Source organism: Bactrocera neohumeralis, chromosome 5, assembly GCF_024586455.1.
Source record: "Bactrocera neohumeralis isolate Rockhampton chromosome 5, APGP_CSIRO_Bneo_wtdbg2-racon-allhic-juicebox.fasta_v2, whole genome shotgun sequence".
In the NCBI taxonomy this organism is placed as follows: Eukaryota; Metazoa; Arthropoda; class Insecta; order Diptera; family Tephritidae; genus Bactrocera; species Bactrocera neohumeralis.
The window spans coordinates 20,028,069-20,050,228 of NC_065922.1; the positions used below are offsets into that span (position 1 = coordinate 20,028,069).

General features: G+C 37.6%; 3 protein-coding genes across 4 annotated transcripts; 2 read left to right on the plus strand and 1 right to left on the minus strand.

Moving 5' to 3' along the window:
- The first annotated feature begins 392 nt into the window (after positions 1 to 392).
- Positions 393 to 10,853, plus strand: LOC126758554 (D-2-hydroxyglutarate dehydrogenase, mitochondrial-like). 2 transcript variants are annotated; one of them, XM_050472870.1, is made up of 8 exons: positions 393 to 621; positions 2,717 to 2,812; positions 7,803 to 7,944; positions 8,016 to 8,407; positions 8,466 to 8,634; positions 9,825 to 9,954; positions 10,034 to 10,356; positions 10,416 to 10,853. In XM_050472870.1, exons 2-8 carry the CDS (start codon positions 2,720 to 2,722, stop codon positions 10,664 to 10,666), a joined length of 1,500 nt encoding a protein of 499 aa, XP_050328827.1. In that variant the 5' UTR covers positions 393 to 621; positions 2,717 to 2,719; the 3' UTR covers positions 10,667 to 10,853. The 2 variants fall into 2 exon arrangements, with proteins under 2 accessions (XP_050328827.1, XP_050328826.1); XM_050472869.1 differs by having other exon boundaries at positions 394 to 610.
- Positions 10,854 to 15,098: 4,245 nt separating this feature from the next.
- On the plus strand, positions 15,099 to 19,952 carry LOC126758556 (6-phosphogluconate dehydrogenase, decarboxylating). The gene is made up of 5 exons (XM_050472873.1): positions 15,099 to 15,329; positions 15,940 to 16,048; positions 16,120 to 16,234; positions 18,480 to 19,350; positions 19,411 to 19,952. The coding sequence occupies exons 1-5, from the start codon at positions 15,322 to 15,324 to the stop codon at positions 19,751 to 19,753; spliced, it is 1,446 nt and encodes a 481-aa protein (XP_050328830.1). The 5' UTR covers positions 15,099 to 15,321; the 3' UTR covers positions 19,754 to 19,952.
- On the minus strand, positions 19,938 to 21,642 carry LOC126758583 (protein bcn92). Its single transcript, XM_050472908.1, has 3 exons — positions 21,435 to 21,642; positions 21,236 to 21,356; positions 19,938 to 20,213 (listed from the first exon to the last, which is right to left on the minus strand). The coding sequence occupies exons 1-3, from the start codon at positions 21,512 to 21,514 to the stop codon at positions 20,136 to 20,138; spliced, it is 279 nt and encodes a 92-aa protein (XP_050328865.1). The 5' UTR covers positions 21,515 to 21,642; the 3' UTR covers positions 19,938 to 20,135.
- Between the last annotated feature and the right edge of the window lie 518 nt (positions 21,643 to 22,160).

The window sequence follows — 22,160 nt, forward strand, 5'->3', positions numbered from 1 at the left end:
ATTTATTTCAAGCTCTTTCAACTGCTTTATTTGAATATTAGTTATTAACACTAGTTGAAATATTATTTAAGGGTTAAAAATACGTTTTTAAAAAGCATTAAATATTTACTGTAACCGTGAATTTTTTAATACCATTATAAATTTTTAAAAATTTTTATTTGTTTTCTTGAATAACACTTTCCAAAAACTATTTATAATAAAAATTAAATAAAGTCCATAATTCCATTTTATAAATACCCTAAAATTATTATTTTTCTTCAATAAAACTTTTCAAAAACTTTTTCTAATACAAATAATAACAATCGATACTTAGAAAATCAATCGATTATTATTCTTTATCACCAAGGATTTCACACCGACAATTCTAATGTGTTTGCCGTTGTTTTTATCACGCGTTTTCACAATTCTTGGGCGCATTCACTATTATCATTTGTTCTATTTTCATCGAATTCTAATTCGCTTGATTTCACAGCTGAGACAGACGGCATTTGCTTGAATGCGCAAAATTTTCTCTAGTCGAACGCAACCATTGAACGGTGTGACTTGCTTTTGTTTTGTATTATAATTTTTAAATAAGTTGTGTGTGATATTTCTTATACAAAAGGTGAAAGTAAGTAAAAAGTAAGCGGCTTCAAGTTAATGCAAGCTAAATAAGAATAATAATTAATGAATGAACACACATTTATAGTTAGAAATATGTGAAAATTGTGTAGTGTATAACAAGTTTCTGACGTATGCTCTTGTTTGTTTACATGTCGCACACACACACACACACGAACGCTGTAAGAGTTAAGTGAAGAAGAATTGTAAACAAGCGCAGGGTTGTTACACCTGTAAAATGTTGCATTCCATAACAAATGCTAAGGGGTTTTTTTGTGTGAAGTGTTAAATCTTTTGCACAACGGTAGCTACAATCCTTTAATGAATGTACTATATATAGCAGTACGATAACAAAATCATAAACATTTTGCTATGAGTACGCTTATCAATACAGACAGAAATATAATTTTTTATTAAGCCACACTCGAATTTTGAGTGCATCATTTTAACAATTTTATTTATTGCATAAGTTATAGTGCGACACCGCTTTTGATAACAGAACATTAGTTATTAAAAAAAATAAGCTAAAACAGTGCTAATACGTGAAATTAATTTTAGACATTAAGCAATTATGCACAATCATCTCAACATCACAAGCGATAAGGATTTTGTATATACAAAGAGGACTTGATAGTGAATCTTTAGGTTTATGACAAATATACAAATACACATATGTACATATGTGTATTATGTTTGTTTATAATTAAATCTCATTATATGTTGCTATATATGCACGAAGATGATAATCCACAAAGTTGTCCCTTAAAAATCTTGATTAATGTGTAGTGCATATTGAAGTTATATTTATAAAAAATATTAAATCCAAAAACGTAAAAATTAAGTTTTTGTCGCACATTTCGAACCCATAATTTTTTTATGGACAAATTTCGATTCACAAAAGCCGTCGGCAAAACACTTTTCTGCAAAAATTTTACTAACGCTCGTGTTGTCATGCACTAAAATTGCGAAAATAATAACAATAAATATTTGCAAAAATAATAACCACAAGATAAACAAACTTAAACTTAAACCACACAAAAACAAACTAAAGCATATCTAATTACTGCCGAAAATGTTTGTGCATTAATAATCGCCACCGTATATACACATTTGCTCCACATAAAAAAATACACACACAAAACATTCTCATAAACTTATACAAGAGTTCATTGTACCAATGCATTTATAATTCTACTAGTAATTAGATGATGTGCCCACCACCACCAGTGGTTGACTTCAACTGTTGCTTGTTTACCTGCCACAAAATTTGACTGCCTGCCACTCGGCCAGACACCAGACATAAATTAAGTCACAAAGTTTACTTACCATAAACCAAAGTATAACTGGCAGTTCACTTCAGGCATTTATCTCTTTTTTGTATATAGATTACACAAAAATTTAACAAATTTTTCTCTGTATATAGTAGTAGATTAAAACTTGCAATAAAATCGTGGATTTCAAGTAGAAAAACGTTTGAAATACGAGAAATCTAGCACAGTGTTTAATTAAAAATGCACGCACACAAACGAATACATAGCCGAGAACGCGTCTCTTTCGTTTTCAAATGCATTTACAGCAAAAATTAATTACTTTCCTCTTGTTCTAAATGCACCACACTATAAACAATATATAAACAACCACATTAACATCATATTAATAACGTCGCTTTTTTGCAATGAACATTTTTACTACAGTTACACTTTCTATTAGAAAAAGAAAAAAAGATTTAATGAAATTACAATTAGACGAAAAGCGTACAAAGATACAACGAAATGTCAACAAACGACGTCCAATGCAATAGTGCACAAAGTTGGCTGTGGTTTGTGTGGATTTCGTTTCTGACATTTGTTTTCTGCTGGCTTTCGTTTGAAGAGGCAAACCTTTCTAATAAAGAGAGAGAGTGTATATTGCTTGCTGCCATAACTACACTCTTTATTTGCAGCCATTTGTTGTAGGTGAATATACCGTTGCATATCATTCCATCTCTTTCTTAAATTTATGATTGACTGACCAAAAAGTTAAAGGCCGCCTTTTTGGGTTGTTTAACAAATAGAAAATGGCCATTCATACACATGCGAAATTTTCATATATTCATTTTAATTTTTTTCGGTTTCAGAAAATGTCGGCAACTGGACTGCTTAAGCTACGACCGAATGTGGTGAAATCGTTTTTTAGAACATACAAAGCTTCGGGCATTCCGGAATTGACACAGGTTGGTAAATATTCATATACATACATATGTATGTATGCACATACATATTTGTTAACTGGTATTAAAAAAATGTATACATACATACATACATATTTATATTAAAAACAATTAGATGTGAAAATTATTGTAGACTCCTGATTAGAAACCGTTAACCATATTTAATTATATTCTAGGTAACAAACAGGCTTGCAAGTAAGCATTGAAAAAATAATTGATTTAGTCCCGAATGTCTTATAATAATTAAACATAATTTTTAATTTTTTAATCCCAAATGCCGTATTAAAAAAAAATTAACCCAAAACCGTGTAAAACATTTATTTTTAAACTTGCTTGAAAAAAATGAATTCCAAGCTTATAATTAAAAATTTAAGTTTTCACGCGTTAGCGTACTTCGTGTTCTACAATTTGGTTATCTTTTGAAGAGGAAATCTGTAAATGAAATATTAACACCTTTTAGCTCTTTTGTATTATTGTTGTATTTTTAGTTGCTTTTAATTATAGGGTTTTATTACGAAATATGCAAATCTTTTAATTTTTATCCCTTTTTATTCTCTTTACTTCAATTTTGAAATTAAAAAATGTTTTTTCAACTTTTTTTTCCAAAATTCCAAGAAAATCTTACTATTGTTTTTATTTTTTAATTGAATAGCAAAAATTAAAAATATATACATACTTACATACATACATAATATAATGATAGTTTTTCTCCACTTTGTTCGCTATTTCGTGTATGTGAGACACAACGAGCAGCCACTCTTTTACAATGTTGGCAGCATGTTCTACCCGTAGAAATCTACCGGTACGGACGGAATCATTCGAGCAATGCTACAGAATACGCTCTGTCTATCCGTCTATCCGTCGCTAAAGGCGAATTTTAGGGGATGCATGAAGTTCAATTATGTGCCACACTCATGGAGAGAGCCTAGGGTAGTTTTCATACAGAAGGCAGGTAGAAACAACCTAATCTACACAATAGAGTTTAGGCCTATAAGCTTAACCTTTTTCCGGCTGAAAACGCTAGAAGTTTGTCCAAGGCGCAGCGCGCACATACAAAAGGCAGATCAGTAGAGCAGGAGCATACACTGGTATTTAATATCGAAAGGGCTTTTGAATATAATGAAGAGCAAAGCATTCCTGTACAGTTCTGGAGCGTTCAACGTCTCTCTAGACGAATAAGAGCAGAATGGAAAGACGCTAAAATGACCAAGGAATAGGAGTATTCCCAAAGGTGGAGTGCTATCTCCGCTTCTATGGACATTATTGGTGAGTAAACTGCTAAGGAACCTGGAAGTCAAAGCCCCTTAGATAGTGGCATATGCGGACGACATTGCCATATTAATAACGGGAAGGTGTCTACAGACCATTAGCAATACTATGACCACCACTCTCTCAATTCTACAGTCCAGAATTGGGCATCGCAAGCGGGTCTGGGGTGAACCCGGAGAAAACGGATCTGCTGGTGTTCACAAGAAATCCTCTATTGAGGTTCCCGTCTATAAATGGGACACAACTCTCTCTCAAAGACCGCACCAAGTACCTTGGAGTAGTCTTGGACAGCAAACTGTTTGGAAGCACAACCTGGAAGAAAGAGTGAGGAAAGTCAGCAATGCTTTATGTATATGCACGTAGGCAGATGCTCGGCATAACATGGGGGCTCTAGTTGGCACTTGTGCTACACAGCTGTAAGGCCACTTCTGCTCTACGGTGCAGTTGTATGGTGGACAGGCGTATGGAAATCCACATAAAGGACAGACAGCCAAGCAGCAATGAAGGCATATCGGCCAGAAGTGTGTTGAGAAGCAGGGCAGCAGGAAAAAGTGTTGCCAGAAGCAAGCAACTTTACTTTTAAAGGCATCGAAGGTAATGAAGTGAACGAAATCGTCAAGAATGATGTACGGAAATGTCTCATCGGCAGTTATAATACATAAATGTGTGATCGGAATTTACACGATCAAGCATGCCCAAAAAGATCTGTTTATCGTACTCTTTTTAAAAAAAATTCAGCTTATTCGGGACGAGTCGAGCAAGAACACGTTACTAAAACATTCATCTTGCCATCTCTTTAGCACTTGCCTGACGATTTTCAAGCACCATATCCTTCACTTTTTTAATATTTTCATCAGTTGAAGAGGTCAAAGATCGTCCAGAACGAGGCATGTCTTCAACGATCTCTCGACTGTCTTCGAAGGCTTTGTACCAGTCATAGGTTTTTGTTTTTGATAAAACTGAACCATTGTAAACCTTTTCCAGCATTCGCAGCGATTCCGCTCACGATCTGTTCCTATACTATAAACTCTTGTTTCGCCACTCCACAATGCATTATTCCAAAAATTGATGCTTTTTTATCAGTTCTGACGAAGATCAATAGTTTTGAAATATTTAATTTATTTTTTTTGCAAAAAACTGGGACAGTCTATTTTCACAAGTTTCTCTTAAGACGAATTTTTCACCAACAAAATCATGCGCCATAAGCAGGAACTGGTAGTAATATCTTGGTGGCTTGGTGGCAGGTTCAGAAGAAGAAGTATAAGCTTCGGAGCCTCGGGCGAGCCACTATCAATTGGTGCGGCCTGGCGCTGTCCTGATGGCACACAATTCCCTTCCAATTGGCGACAGCTGGCAATTTCTGGGCGATTGTTTCTTTCCGACGGTCCAACTGTTGATTGGTCCGATTTAAGTGAGGAGCAGTTAATAGTGGATGATTCCCTTCCAATCCCACACAATACTTAGCAAAATCTCTTGCTCGTCAATCCAACCTTGGCGACGATTCATTGCGATTCGGACACTACCGTTTCCGCTTGAGTTTGTCATATTTGACCCAGCCTAGATCACTTGATGCTTGCGATTCAGCAGCGATTGGAAGATGGAAATTCTATCTCTGAGGTTTTTTTTTACCTTAACTCGTGTTTACATCGGCCTTACGTAAATTCTGAAATTTCAAAATTCTCACAATACGGTTTTTGTGGAAATTGATAGTAAATTTACAAGACATCTTATTAAAAGCCATAGAAAAAACCCATTTTCGCCCTATATCTTGTACACTTTTGACACAATTTGCAGGAATTTTTGCCCGAATTGGAGTTTTTGAATACCATTTTTGGAGAAATAAAAGTATTTGTTACATTCAAAGCATTTCTGAATATTAAAAAACAACGAAGATCGTTTTGCCGCCGCCCCCCCCAAGACGTTGCGCCCGGGGCGACGGCCCCCTTCGCCCCCTTTGCTACGCCACTGGGTATATGATAGGCAGGATAAGGTTCTCCACTAACTGATAGGTATCTAAGGGAAAGATGGAGCTGAGAGCTGGCAGACAGGAAGACTGTCTCAAAATTTCGATAAAAATATGTTGAAACATGGAGCTGAGGGCTAATAGATAGGAAGACTGTCTTAATATTTCCAGAAAAATATGTATAAAGATGGAGCTGAGAGCTGACAGACAGGAAGACTGTCTCAAAACTTTCATAAAATATTTTGAAGAATGGAGCTGAGAGGTAGCAGATCGGAAGACTTTCTCAAAATTTCCATAAAAATATGTTGAAACATGGAGCTGAGGGCTAATAGATAGGAAGACTGTCTTAATATTTCCAGAAAAATATATTGAAAGATGGAGCTGAGAGCTGACAGACAGGAAGACTGTCTCAAAACTTCCATAAAATATGTTGAAGAATGGAGCTGAGAGGTAGCAGATCGGAAGACTGTCTCAAAATTTCCATAAAAATATGTTGAAAGATGGAGCTGAGAGCTGACAGACAGGAAGACTGTCTCAAAACTTCCATAAAATATGTTGAAGAATGGAGCTGAGAGGTAGCAGATCGGAAGACTTTCTCAAAATTTCCATAAAAATATGTTGAAACATGGAGCTGAGGGCTAATAGATAGGAAGACTGTCTTAATATTTCCAGAAAAATATATTGAAAGATGGAGCTGAGAGCTGACAGACAGGAAGACTGTCTCAAAACTTCCATAAAATATGTTGAAGAATGGAGCTGAGAGGTAGCAGATCGGAAGACTGTCTCAAAATTTCCATAAAAATATGTTTAAGAATGGAGCTGTGAGGTAGCAGACAGGAAGACTGTCTCAAAACTTCCATAAAATATGTTGAAGATTGGAGCTGAGAGGTAGCAGATCGGAAGACTTTCTCAAAATTTCCATAAAAATATGTTGAAACATGGAGCTGAGGGTTAATAGATAGGAAGACTGTCTTAATATTTCCAGAAAAATATGTTGAAAGATGGAGCTGAGAGCTGACAGACAGGAAGACTGTCTCAAAACTTCCATAAAATATGTTGAAAGGTGAAGGATGTAGTAAAATATCCAGACAATGAAATTATTTCGAACTCCCAGTTGAACAAGACTAAATTAGTTTTCTCTTAACCAAATTTGAATATATCCGAGTTAGTGTAGGTAACAGATTACCGCAAAGAGGAAAGACTTATAGATTTTATCAACATTTCTTTGTTCGTGATCGAACTTAGGTGAGTTGCTAAGAATGATAGCTTCCGAAGAATCCGACACAAATATCTGTCGAATGAACAGTAAATCGAATTATCAGAGAATCGGGTCGCTTATGGGTTTGCTCACGTTCTATTCGGCTGCTGACAATAACAAGAACGACCATGGAATACGAGACATGTGAAGTTTAGTAAGACTGGCGTTGAATTTAAAATTGTCCATCTCTTCTTCTTCTTCCTTTTAAGTTATCATTTGTTAAACGGGCCAGCTCCGCCTTTTAAAATTCTATTTTTCATTGCTGTTTTTGTTGTTGCTGCTTTTATGCTTCTATTCGGACACCCCTTTTCTTGGGGTGCATGCAAACGACACCATGTCGTACACACACTAACACATGCAAGTTAACAAAAGCAAAGACAAAGCCGCAGGAAAACTCATTAGGGGTGGTTTTCAGCCTTTTCCTTTGGCTCCATTTTCTCCTGTATTTGTGTGTGTTTTTAAAAAATTATTATGTGTGTTTGTGTTTTCCTTTTCCGTTGCAGGTGCGTCACAATGTAAAACGTGGCAATTATGCCACCTTAGAAGGCAAGGATATAGCCTTCTTCGAGTCCATCGTGGGGAAAAATCACCTCGTGCAAGACGATTTGCAGGGCTACAATGTAGATTTTATGCGCAGTGTACGCGGTACGTTGTCACACCACCCCTCAGCACGAAGAAAATAATTTGTAAGAACCGTCTTTTCTTCGTTTCTTCAGGTAGCAGCCAACTGGTGCTGCGACCCAGCTCCACACAGGAAGTATCCGCCATATTGAAATACTGTAACGAACGAAAATTGGCTGTTTGCCCACAAGGTGGCAACACCGGCTTAGTCGGCGGTTCAGTGCCGGTTTGCGATGAAATCGTCTTGTCTTTGGCGCGTCTCGATAAGATTCTACATATCGATGAGATCACGGGCATAGCGGCTTGCGAAGCCGGCTGTATTTTGGAGAATTTGGATTTGAAAGCACGGGAATTGGGTTTGGTGGTGCCACTCGATTTGGGCGCCAAGTCCAGTTGTCATATTGGCGGCAATGTATCGACAAATGCCGGCGGTTTGCGTGTGCTGCGCTATGGTAATCTGCACGGCAGCGTTCTGGGTGTGGAAGCGGTAGGTATTCCAATTTTTGGCAGTTGAAATTGTTTTCTATAATTTTTCGTTTTTGCAGGTTCTTGCCAACGGTGATGTGCTCGATCTCATGTCCGACTTCAAAAAGGATAACACCGGCTATCATCTGAAGCATCTCTTTATTGGTTCAGAGGGTACACTCGGTGTGGTGACCAAGGTTTCCATGTTGTGTGCGCCGCAGTCACAGGCGCAGCATGTTGCCTTTTTGGGTAAGGAATTTGTTGTGCATAAGAACGTCAAGCCTAGCAAAGGAAGGAAGGCTGCCTTTGTAGACAGTTAGTGTTTAGCTTGTCATTCAATATCGGCGGATTTGTTGACGACATAGCTGCCAATATTCCCGAGTGGACTGTAAGAGGTCTATAGCATTCGCTTGTTCTTGTCAAGATTCATCTGGCCGCAATGGCGGAAGTTCCAACAGAGCAGTGTCGTAGAGGTATTCATGCGGCGAGGCTAAAAATAAAGCCGGACTGTCAAAGTTGTGTGGAAGAGGCCGAGGAGAAAACATCTACACACTTTCTCTACTGTCTAGTTTTTGGTGGGTTCGGTGAGATTATACTGACTGACACGACACGACGTACAGGACCTACAGGACCTTTGTAATGCCGGATAGAGCTTCATTTTAATACGTATATGCGCCGAAGTTTACATCGTACAGGACGTCAACCTTTTTTGTGAAGTTTAATAGAGTCTTGATGTGTAAAACTGATACTTCATCCAGTCCCTTGTAGTGCGAAGCTCTTGGATATCTAAGCAGAGTTTTAGATAAGACCGGAGAGAAGTTTTCCAGCGTCTCTCCTACTTACTTGCGCTTTCTACATGTGTCATCGTTAACTTTGACTAGGCCAAAAACCGGCCTGCAGTTTTTTCAAGACTGTGTGAGTAGAAAGCATCCGTGTTTTACTTCCGTTCCCTTGCGCATGATCTCGGCAATCCTCCATGTCCCCAAAGCATTCCATTTTAGCCAGATCCGTCTGTCAGCACTTTAGGAAATTTCATTGCGTATCGTTTAGCGGCTTTTCCCAAACTTCGGTAGGCAAGCAAATGGCACTTTTGGCAATCTCATCAGGTTTCGGTAGATTGAGGCTGAAATATTTCGGTAGCCACACCTTCGGCGAACCCAGTTTGATCAGAATTGATATTAGTTTCTTATCAGTACATCCAAAATTAGGAGTAGATCCAAAATTAGGAGTTCTTGTCATCACAAAGGACTCACATTTTATGTTGTCTAAGTGGGATTATTCAAGACTCTCGTCTCCTATCAGCCAGTTTACCTAATTAACCTCTTAAAATTGACAGTCTTGAAAATTTCTTCATCTCAAAATGATATCTCAGATAACCTCAGATAATGAAATCAAAAATAAATTTTTGTCGTCTTCTCTTTATACCCTAACATCTGCAGGTCTATCCTCCTTCGATGACGTGCTCAAGACTTTCCGCGATTCTCGACAGTTCTTGGGTGAAATTCTATCCTCCTGCGAGTTGATCGATGCCAATTCCTTGGATGCCAGCGTTAATCACTTTAAACTCAAGTAAGCGTCTTTTTTTCGTCAAATGAACCTTTAAAGGAGCAATATTTGAAATTTTCTCCACTTTAACTCTGACCTCTAGCTCACCAATCGAAGGCTATCCCTTCTACATGCTGATCGAGACGTCTGGCAGCAATGCTGAGCATGATATGGAGAAATTCAATCGTTTCCTCGAAAATGGCATGGAGAAAGGACAAATCATTGACGGCACCATCACCGGCGAAGTGGGTAAAATGCAAGAGATTTGGAAGTTGCGTGAATTGGTGCCCGTTGCGCTAATCGAGGATGGCTTCTGCTTCAAATATGACATCTCCTTGCCGCTGCGTGAATTCTACCATATTGTGGAGGTGATGCAGGAACGTGTGGGAAATTTGGCGACACGTGTTTGTGGTTATGGACACTTGGGTGAGTTTCGGTTAGTTTCTGAGTTATCTGCATGGTTTTCAGCATGTCAATGCTTACAGGTGATTCGAATTTACATTTGAATATCTGCTGCCCCGAGTTCACACAAGAAATCTACAAGTGCATTGAACCCTTCGTCTACGAGTATACATCCCAAGTGAAGGGCAGCATTAGCGCGGAACATGGTATCGGCTTTTTGAAGAAGAACTATTTGAAATACAGTAAAAGTCCAGCGGCCATTTTGAAGATGCGCGAATTGAAGCAACTTTTGGATCCCAATAGCATCTTGAACCCTTACAAAGTGCTGAACTGAATTGTGGTTTTGCAAACGAAGCTGTTGACCTTGAAGCTGTTATATGTTATATGTAAACCACTAAATATAAATATGGTGTGATAAATATTAAATTGACGTTAACGAACATACTTTAGTTAAGTTTCAAACTCAAAAATTTTGCCATAAAAAAAGAAAATAAAGTTTTTTCAAAGAGTGTACAAAAGTATTTAATAATGGTTTTGGAGTATTATGTTACCCAAATGGGGGAAGAATGCATTATTGTAGCTTTTGTGAGTAAAAAATTTACGTGTTCTAGTCAAAGCTTCATCGAGATATGACGGAGTTAATTCAGTATGCTAGATATGTTGAAAAGTTCGTATCATTTTAAATAAAATTGGTGAACAAGGTAAACTAGTACCCCAACGGTGGCGAAGAATCGATTAGGAGCATGTGTCAGCTTCTCTATAGAAAGTGGTCGGACGAAAGCATGCCCGACGTTTGGAATTTCAGTGTGCTCTGCTCAATCTACAAAAAGGGTTTACGCCTAATATCGTGGGATAAGCCTCATCAATATCACATATGTATAAGGTTCTATTGAGCGAAGTCCACACATATCAGTGTGGCTTAAGGCTTGGAAAATCAACAATTGACCAGATATTCACCATGCGTCACATCTTGGACCAGTTCTCACGGCGGTGTAAACCAACATTGAGCAATACTAAAAGCTGCGTCAGGATGGGGAAGGACCTCTACGAACCATTCGATACCAACGAGGTTTTAGACAAGGAGACTCCCTATCATGCGACTTCTTCAATCTACTGCTGGAGAAAATAATTCGTGCTGCAGAGCTCAATAGAGAAGGTACAATCTTCTACAAGAGTGTACAATTGAGAAGTAAAGTCCTTTCTCGACGAACAAAGACCAAACTCTATAAGTCACTCATTATTCCCGTCCTGATATATGTATGGTGCAGAGGTATGGACGATGACAACACCTGATGAGTTGGCATTACAAGTTCTCGAGAGAAAGATTCTGCGGAAGATTTTGGGTCCACATGTATTTGGCAATGACGAATACCGCCCACGATAGTCGGTTCTACGTAACCGGAACGGACCCGGATTTTTTTGTTCGGCCAAGTACTTTGAACCCCGTAGAATTCTGCTGCTACAGCAACAACAAAAACAACCGCAGTTGATGGAGCGTTGGCAGTACGAGGTATATGAAAACACTCCAACACTTTCCGCCGGAAGAAGCAGAGGAAAGGAAAACGTTCACTCCGTTGGAAAGACCAGGTGGAGAAGGTCCTCTTTACGACTACGACAACTCACTTAATTTCACGATTAATAGTCACCCAAATTTATTTCACCAATTTTCGCTATGTTTTCTGGTGTTATTACTTTTGAGACTTTCCTGACCGGGATGTAACTTTAAAATCAAATTTAAAAGTCAATGCTTTGTGTCAACGGTTTTTCATCAGGAAACAATATTTTATCAAAACACAAAATTCGCTTTTTTCCATTGGAAATAGATTTAGGTTTAGCGACATTTTGAGGCCAATAAATTGAGAATGATTGAATGAAATGTCCTGGAACTGTAGCAGAATGTATTCGATTTGATACTCTAAGAGTTTTCGGCTGTGGTATGATCTCTTGGTCACGCCAAACTCTTTTTAGTCCATGTCGTATCTTAACTTATACGACATCTAGGGCGAAGTGAGTTTTTGGTAAAAATAGTGAGAAAATCTAAAACTCCTTTTGATTTTTCATTGAATTTCAATATGCCAGAAAATAAATGGTTTTCTCCTGTAATTCAGATTACAAATCACTATTAATATAATTTTCGAATTTTTAATTAGGGAAAAGTTTCTCTAAAGTAAAATTTTACGAATCATACCTCTGAAAGTTTGACTAAACTTCTATCAAAAAGTTTTGACACTGATTATTATTTCAAGTCTTCGAAAAAGAGGCGTTTTTATCATCAAACCTCCTTCTAACGGCATTGTTCAAAACCACTAAAAGTACGATAACTAAATTTACAAAATTTTAAAAACTTCAGTAATATAGAATTATGGTGGAGATGTTATAAAAGGACTACATTTGAAGCAGCTCGTGATATCGTATCTCACAGACTAAAGGGTGGTCCAAGTATTGGTACTTTTTTCACTAGCCTTTTTTTGACAGATCACGTGAGTCGTGTCAAGCTGTCATTTTATTTTTGTTCAGTATTGTTTGGGATTTCATCATGGGAAGATTTACGCCTGAACAACGTTTACAAATCGTTAAACTTTATTACGAATATTCACGTTCTGTAAACAATAAACTTATGGTCAGCATAATCGGCCTACTCAGCGTACTATTCGCAACACCATCACCCATCTTGAGGCCCAACATTCATTATTGGAGCAACACGTAGTGAAGAAAATATAGCAGCCGTATCTGAGAGTGTGCACGAAGACCGCGGAGAGTTGTTTCGGCGCCGTGCGCGTGTCGTTCGAACCAAATCCTTTACTAAAAACTCTTCGCGACCGCATACAAAGAAATTTCCTAAGAAACCAAAATTTTATGAAGGGAAATGGGTATATCACCCAAATTATTGTCAAGACATATTCAAGATGATCTCCGTATATTAGTAAAAGCCTATCGTCGGTCAACTAGACAGCTACTGACAACACGTTTGAACTAAATTAGGCTCAACATATGCAAGCAACAGCTTTAGTGCCACGTGGACCTTTTTACAGCTGAATAAATGTTCACGGTTGAAGCAGTTTTTAACAAGCAAAACGACAAAGTCTATGCAGAAACTTCCAAAGATGCAAAAAATGTTATTCTAAGGGACCCACGTGGTCACCATCCAGCTGCAGTAATGGTTTGGTGTGGAGTCTGCTGTAAAGGCGTTACACCACTTCACTTCTGTGAAAATGACTTTATATGGAGTTAAATTGTACCAGCAGCATGTTTTAGTAGGCGTAGTAAAGCAGTTAAGCAACACTCTCTTCGAAGATTGGATGGATCTTCCAGCAAGATTCCACTCCTGCACGCAAGCAAGTGCTTTAATTAGAGGTTTTAGATCAGCCCCGAACCCGACCAAAGTGGAAAAGGTGTGCCTTCTACCTAGACCAATTGGAACCAAAAATACGTTAAAATCCTGATTAAATCTTTAATGATTTCTTTTTGTTCTTTAACTTCAAGACTTCTAAATCAAAAACAAAGTGATGTACGATTGGTCAAATAAGCGGACCTTCAAAGGCACGTGTATAGATATAGCAACTGAGGTCTAGGTTTTTTAGTGAAGCATGAATTGAAAAAATATCGAAATAAAGAGTTTCGAAATACCACGAAAATTGATAAGAAAAGAGTTGTAGTTGTCATATGATTGTCAGGCGAAGTACGCATTCGTTAGTAATTTCGTACTGGCGATAAGAGCGACGAAGACGATAAACGCAATAAATATATTGCTTTTTGAGATTGCTTAGATTGTGTTTGGATTTGTGATTGAGATAGTCGTTAGGTTAATGCTATCAAAGGAACGTGCTAAACCTATCGTTAATGAATATTTGGGTACGCGAAAGCTTTGGTCAAAGTGGGTGGAGGACGAGCTCATAATCGAACCGCTCACCGTGTCACAAATCAATAAAATCGGCAGAAATCTTTCATGAATCTAAAATTTTTTCTGCATTTATTATATACTCTGGGTATGATCCCAATAGATTTTTGATGCGCTCAGATCTTAAGGGAAACTCTATTGCGAAAACAGTCAAAATATCCACATTTATTGTATTTACAGAATATTATATTTTTTCTGTCCAAAAAAGAAAGAACAACCGAATTTATTAAAAAAAATGTTTGAAATTGGAATAACTTCAATTCCTCTCTCATTTGTGCGCTCCTTTTCACATTTTTTTAGAGACGTTTTCTCAATGATTTGTTAGCAACCATCTGACAGTTAATTTCTGGTAAAAAAAAAAAATTTACCGAAAAAGGGGTCTTTATGGAGTTGTCTAGAAATTAACTGAAAAATGGTTGTTTAGCAGACATTGAGAAAACGACATTTAGTATGCTAGAAAGTTTTTTTTTGTTCAACATACTAACTTCTAGATAGTACAGGAATAAAGTAAATGTCTCTCAATTGACCTCTAATCTAAATGAAGCTAAATGACTTGCAATAACTCGTCAGTGCATAGATTTTTAATTTTGTTTTTGTAAGCAACTTGAAAGCTCCACACGTATTAAGCGACTCTATTTCGTGCGCATAATTAATTTAAATTTTAAATTTGTAAACTAAAACACAAAAAAATCTAAAAAATCATTTTCAATGCTTTTTGGGGCCAAAAAAAGCACCGCCAAACGTCAAAGCTCAACCCCAAAACTAAAGCTCCACATTATCGGTGTCACCTTTTGGTTTCCTCTTCCATGCGCATGCTGATGAGTACACTACTTTTGCCGGCTGGCATGCTCGTATGACTTTTCAACCGATTTCAATGTTCAGTAATCGCGCGATTGCCAACAAGTAAAGTACGCCAGCTGGACGCGAAAGTGAGCGGTGGAACCATAAAAAAAAAAGCTATTAGCTAGTGAGTGAATAAACGCTGCGGAAAAAAACGGTGTTGTGATCAATAAACGGTGTGGAAAGGGCCAAGTGTGCAACAATCGTATATTTTAGAAGCAATAAGTTGGAACAACAATAACAAAAACAACATGTCAGCGTAAGTATATGAGTGTAAGCAGAAGCAAGCTATCGCACATTTTAAGTGTAAAACACACATTTTTATTTTATATATGCATCTGTGTATGTATGTATGTATGTATGTTCGCAATTATCACAGCGCACAGCGGCTAACGCCATAACTATGGGTTAGCGGCCGCGCTGGCTATTGATGAGTTTAATACATATATAAAAGGGAAAATCTGCGCAAAAATATATGTGCATACATATGTATATATGTATGTATGTACGTATATAAAATTCGTTATTAGCCAGTGCAACCACTAAAGTTTAGTTATACATACATATGTACGTATATACTATATACATACATATATAGAAATGTATATAAAATTACAACAAATATTTATAGATACATACATATGTCATATTTACTTTACTTAGAGCCGTTGCTCAATATTTGCATAGCAGTCATCTATCAGTTAAGTACTGGTTAACTTAACCACTTTATACCGGTAAATAACCGAATTTTTAACCAGAACTTAACTGATAGTTGGCTATAAATCAGTTATTGAGAAAATGTCCCTTAATGCAAATGTTGTTGTTATTTTTTCGTGCCTTTCTGACCACCCTAAACGTTGTTTTTGCAGTAAAGCAGATATTGCCTTGATCGGTTTGGCCGTTATGGGTCAGAACCTCATCTTGAACATGAATGATAATGGCTTCGTGGTTTGCGCCTACAATCGCACCGTCGAGAAGGTGAGTGACAGTTACACATACCGATAAACTGTAAATAACTTGACTTTGCTTTCACATTTACGCCGTGTTAGGTCAACCAATTTTTGCAGAACGAGGCCAAGGGCACAAAAGTGATCGGCGCCACTTCGTTGCAGGATATGGTGAACAAATTGAAGTTGCCACGGAAAGTTATGCTTCTGGTCAAGGGTAAGTTGGAGCGTATGCAAGTATATGGCAATGTCACTGTCAATGTCGTACAGATAAATAAACACACACACATATACATTTAAAAACTGACTCACATACATACATACATATATAAAAACACATACGAAGTACAAGCGAGTACTTTACGAACCGGTAAAGACTTCAAAGTTTCAAGCACGTACAAACACACACACACATACATACAAATATATATACAGCTGGAACAACAACTATTTGCACTGTTACTGCGCTAAATTGTTATTGCAAAATAATTACCTTGATCGACAAATGCAACGTCATTATTACGTCACGTGTAGAGAGCATGGCGTGCGGCGGCGGCACGGCCAAGTGAATGTGAGGTGATTTGCAAACACACATACACACACACGCACATGTGTATACATATATGTTTCCAAAAACACGCCAGCACTGACAGCTGTTCGCTCCACAGCGTTTAATGAGCCAAAGGCGCTTTTGGGGGGCAAAAAAGTCACGCTCAGCTGTTGGCTGCAAAGTGAGGCAAATTAAAAGCAACTTTTACTTAATTGTGAAATTAAGCTAAACTATAATAATCAAATTTTCTGGAGAGGGTCACTTCCCATGGCTTTTATGCTTTCTTATCTCGCTAGTCACACGTGGCACGCGTGCGTTACGGCTGTGCTGTTATCAATTTCGAAATTTGGTTGCCGAAAATCTATCATCTCAAGGTCATTTGCTGGCAGCACCAATGAGTCATATTCAAGCGGTTATAGATTCTCGACACAAATAATAATCAGCCCAGAAACAGAGCTAGATGCGGTGGTGCAGGTGAAGGTCATCAAGATATCAAATAGTTTGGGTTTAACTGTGACCTCTGCTGCCTAAAGCTGGGCGCTTACGAGTAAGACGCTTTGATCTGCAGACTAAAGCTATTTGTAGAAGACTTACGCAGTTGGAACACCAAAAAATAATTGCATTGGTTTTATGAATGAAAATTAAAATTATTTTGACGATTCGATTTTTCTGTTGCCAAAGAATGGATTTTAACCCATCTAAGGAATGGGATCCTTGTCGAGTCTGTGTGGGAAAGACGCAAGCGTACTCTTTAGTGACGTTCCGTTAAAGTCTGTCTTGCGCCTATAGGGTTAAGTCCAGTCGATAGGAGGGAGATCGGCGACAACTTCTTCGGGGCCCGGAGTTTTCAGGGCAGCTCGCAGCTTGGCAACAGTTTTTGTAAATTTTTTTTTGCTTCTATTTATGAATCGGGGCTCGCAGCGTCGATATTGATATTTGTGTTTGATCAGCCCTTTCTAAGGTATAAATAACTTGTTAAACTTGCCAGTTTTGTATACATTACTGCTTCTTAGTTCCTTCTACGTACTGCAGTTGCCATTTGGTTATTATGGACCGTGGTGTCATTAAAATATTTTGTAGAAGACAATGGCGATTTATTTTTATGAACCAAAGACAATCCGCAGACTTTAGTAAATCAACTCCTAAAATTTAATAGAGACAGGTCTCTCTTTAGAGATACTACGTTCGGACGATCTACGAGTGGCATCAAGCTTTAATAGTTGCTAGGCCCAAGAAGAGTAGTCATCCTTTAGGATGCCTGCACTTGGCACGAATTTCAACAGACTCTGCGGCCTCAATATCGATACCTCCTTCAGTGTATCATGTCGCGGAGATCTCAGATGCTTACAGCGTAGTCTTGCCAATGTGGGGCAAGTGCACAAGAGATTGTTTTACTGGTGTCCTACTCTAGACATTTCTTGCAGTCTTTTGTTTTGAATTTCTTTACGTAAATGTTTACTTTAGAATACTCTGCAAGTGTATTCGAGGCCAACTCCGCGGCTTTTGCAATAGCAAAGAGCTCAGCTTGAAATATACTGCAGTGGTCCAGCAAGGAGGTCTTTGCAGCTGTGGTTAAAAACTAAAAGTAACTGAAGAGGGTCGATGTCACCGGAATCGGCCAACGGAACCTAACCGATCATCGAAGATAGCTAATTACTGTCAACTCGGCAGAGTTTCTCAAAATTATTTGATGGCTATACTGACAGTCCTTGGCTGAATATTACTATATATATTATAGCTTTCCGTTTAGATGGACTCGATAGATTTGGGGATAACATTATAAAAATCACTGCGTGACCTTATCAGCGTTTTCTGATTTACATATTTCGCCGTTCATACACAAATTCGCGACCATCCTTAAAATAACACATAAACTTAAACTGTAATTAAATATTTTTGATTATTTTTGCAGCCGGCAGCGCTGTAGATGACTTCATCAAACAATTGGTGCCACTACTATCGCCCGGCGATGTAATCATCGATGGTGGCAACTCCGAGTACCAAGATACCGCACGTCGTTGCGATGAATTACGCGCTAAGCAAATTTTGTACGTCGGTTCCGGAGTGAGCGGCGGTGAAGAGGGTGCACGTCATGGTCCATCACTCATGCCCGGCGGTCATCCAGAAGCCTGGCCACTCATCCAACCTATTTTCCAGTCCATTTGCGCAAAAGCCGACAACGAACCATGCTGTGAGTGGGTCGGCGAAGGCGGTGCTGGACACTTCGTCAAAATGGTACACAACGGTATTGAGTATGGTGATATGCAATTGATCTGTGAAGCGTATCAAATCATGAAAGCGCTTGGTCTCTCTCAAACCGAAATGGCTACTGAGTTCGAGAAGTGGAATAGCGAAGAGTTGGATTCATTCCTCATCGAAATCACACGCGACATTTTGAACTACAAGGATGATAAAGGTTACTTGTTGGAGCGCATACGCGACACAGCTGGCCAGAAAGGTACAGGCAAGTGGACAGCCATTGCTGCGCTGCAATATGGTGTACCAGTAACGCTAATCGGTGAAGCGGTATTCTCACGTTGTCTCTCCGCGCTGAAGGATGAACGTGTGGCGGCCAGCAAACAGTTGAGCGGTCCCGGCGTAACGGCAAAGGTTGACGACTTACCCAAGTTCTTGAATCACATCAAGCATGCGCTGTACTGCGCCAAAATCGTTTCATACGCACAAGGTTTCATGTTGATGCGTGAGGCTGCCAAAGACAACAACTGGAACTTGAATTATGGTGGCATTGCGTTGATGTGGCGCGGCGGTTGCATCATCCGCAGGTAAGTCTTACGCATGGACAATTATGTAATTCTTATTCTACAACGTCACTTTATTTGCAGTGTGTTCTTGGGCAACATCAAGGAGGCCTACACCCGCAATCCACAACTCTCGAACCTGCTGTTGGATGACTTCTTCAAGAAGGCAATTGAAGTAGGCCAAAACTCTTGGCGTCAAGTTGTCGCCAACGCCTTCCTGTGGGGCATCCCTGTACCAGCCCTCTCGACCGCACTCTCCTTCTATGATGGCTATCGCACTGAAAAATTACCCGCCAACTTGTTGCAAGCGCAGCGCGATTACTTCGGCGCCCATACTTATGAACTCTTAGGTGCTGAGGGTAAATTTGTGCATACCAATTGGACCGGCACCGGCGGCAATGTCTCTGCCAGTACATACCTGGCGTAAAGCTTATGCCACAAGATGCCACAAATTTAGTTTTCTAAAAAGGCATTCCAATTTCTTAGAAAATAATTAGCAATTAATTTCATATCCGTATGTAATTACTTTAAACGCATACATACATACATGCGCGCATGTATACGAATGGTGTAAATAAAAATATTACAAGTGGGTATTAAAAGAAAACAGATTCTTAACATTAAAAGCTCGTTTTTTATTTCAACTTTTTTTCTTTCCTTTGAAATCTCAAATTTTAACCTCCTAACCTAAATGCAGTTACTGCGATATAAACAATGTAATTGTCAAAGTATTGCTAATTCTAATATGATGTAGCGAATATAACAAGTTGCAATAGTACTATTTAGGGCATTCAAAAACATTTCAGCGTTTATTTTGAGCGACGCAGTGCTTTTTTAGGCTGTTCAATGACAAGTTTTTCGGCTGAGTACAGATGTCCAATGATAACCTGCAAAGATAGAGATGGGTGATGATAAGCGATATGTTTATCAATAAGATATAAGCAAACTTTAGTATATACTATATATGTATGTACATATGTAATGTAATATAGATTTGAAGTATTTTTCTGAATTTCATAAATTTTAAAGATAATTCCGGGTGATAAATATTGTAATGAAGTATATACTATGTACATAAGTATCTATGTATTGCAAAACGCTTAGTCATTATGAACTACATATGTATGTAAAATATGCATCTACATAATATTATAGCTTGTATTTATAGGTATGTATATATAGCCATATAGCCTTGGGTTTGATTCCTTTACATTCATTCACACGTACATAATATACATATGTGTAGATAGAACAAAAGCCGAGTGAATATTGTTAGTTACTACTTTTATGAATAAATGCTATTACTTTCATATTATTTTTTTACAGTCAATGATTCTGCTAGGTAAATTATTTGCTGACAAATACAATTTCGTGGTTATTTCACACATCAATTACATTTTTTTCACACGATTTAAACAAAAAAAAGCTAAAAAAAACCACGGAGAGACATTAACTTTGTTTGCACCGAGGCAATAATAACCGTCACAAGTGAAAAAGGTTCCATACAAGCACTTAATTTTGATCGTTCGGTTTGTATGACAGCCATATGCTATAGTGATCTCGTAGACTATATTCGTCTTGGATAATAATCCGTTCGTAAATATGACTCGTCAAACAAACACTTTTTCATGGCAGCTACATGTTGTAGTTATCCAATATCGACGTTTTCGTTGAGCAAAATTTAATATTGATATCTCTAAACAGACAGACGGACGGCTAGATTTATATTTTCCTCTGCGCCTATGATTAATCATTCGAACCTTTGTTGCTGTGCTGTGTACATTGAATAATAAGTTTTTCGCAACTTTCTGTAACTAGCAGCTGCGTAACCTCAAATCTTTATTACTTATTTATCACACAGCTTATCAAAATGCAAGCAGTTACCAAAAATAAACATCAATTTACTAACCTGCCGCCGCACAAGCTCCAGATTTTGTTTAGCTTCTGCCAGTTTTTGATCGATAACCGCAAAGTCACTAATACTTTTATTTTCACGGAATGTGTCGCGTATTTTCCGTCCGGCATACATTCTAAAAGAGACAGTTTTTTATTATGAAAATGTTTTTATAACAGGCAACCAACCTATTGGTTAGGTCTGCTATGCTTACCTGAAATTGTAGGCAGGGATTTTTTCAGCCTCACGCAAAAGTAGGCGATAAATCGTAATTACTTGCCGTCTTGTTGACATTTTTGCAACTTTCTGTCAAAGTAAATTCTTTTTTGCCGGTCAGAGGTACACCAATTTTGTGAAATTATAATATAAATACACGAATTGGCGCAAACGCATTAAAACTCCATAAAAACTTAGCAGCTGATGGCGAACAAATCGGAATGGCGAAATGTCAGAAACATATGCGGATAAATACATGAAACAGCTGATAGCAACGACAATCTATTACAATGGAATATGCAGGGTGCTATTACAATTGGTTTGTATCAGATTTGGAAACAGAAGTAATTTGTATACATTTATGTATTTATGAAAGAGAACCTAATTTTTTAGGGTTTATTAAAAAAAGTAAAATAAAAATAATAAAAATTTATCAATTTAATAAAAAAAAATTATAATAAAACAAATTTATTTAAATAAAAAATTAAATATAAATAAAAAAGTGCATAAAATTTAAAAAGGAATACCATATATTTATATACATAAATAATAAAAAAAATGGAAAACAATAAAAATAAAAAAGATAAATTAAATTTGAAACATAAAAAAAAATATTATAACAACAAATATTCCAAAATTTTCTGTAAAATAAGATGTGAAATTGATCAAAAAATATGAAAATTAAATTAAAATAAAAAAGCAGCATCAACTTATTTTTAAAAAT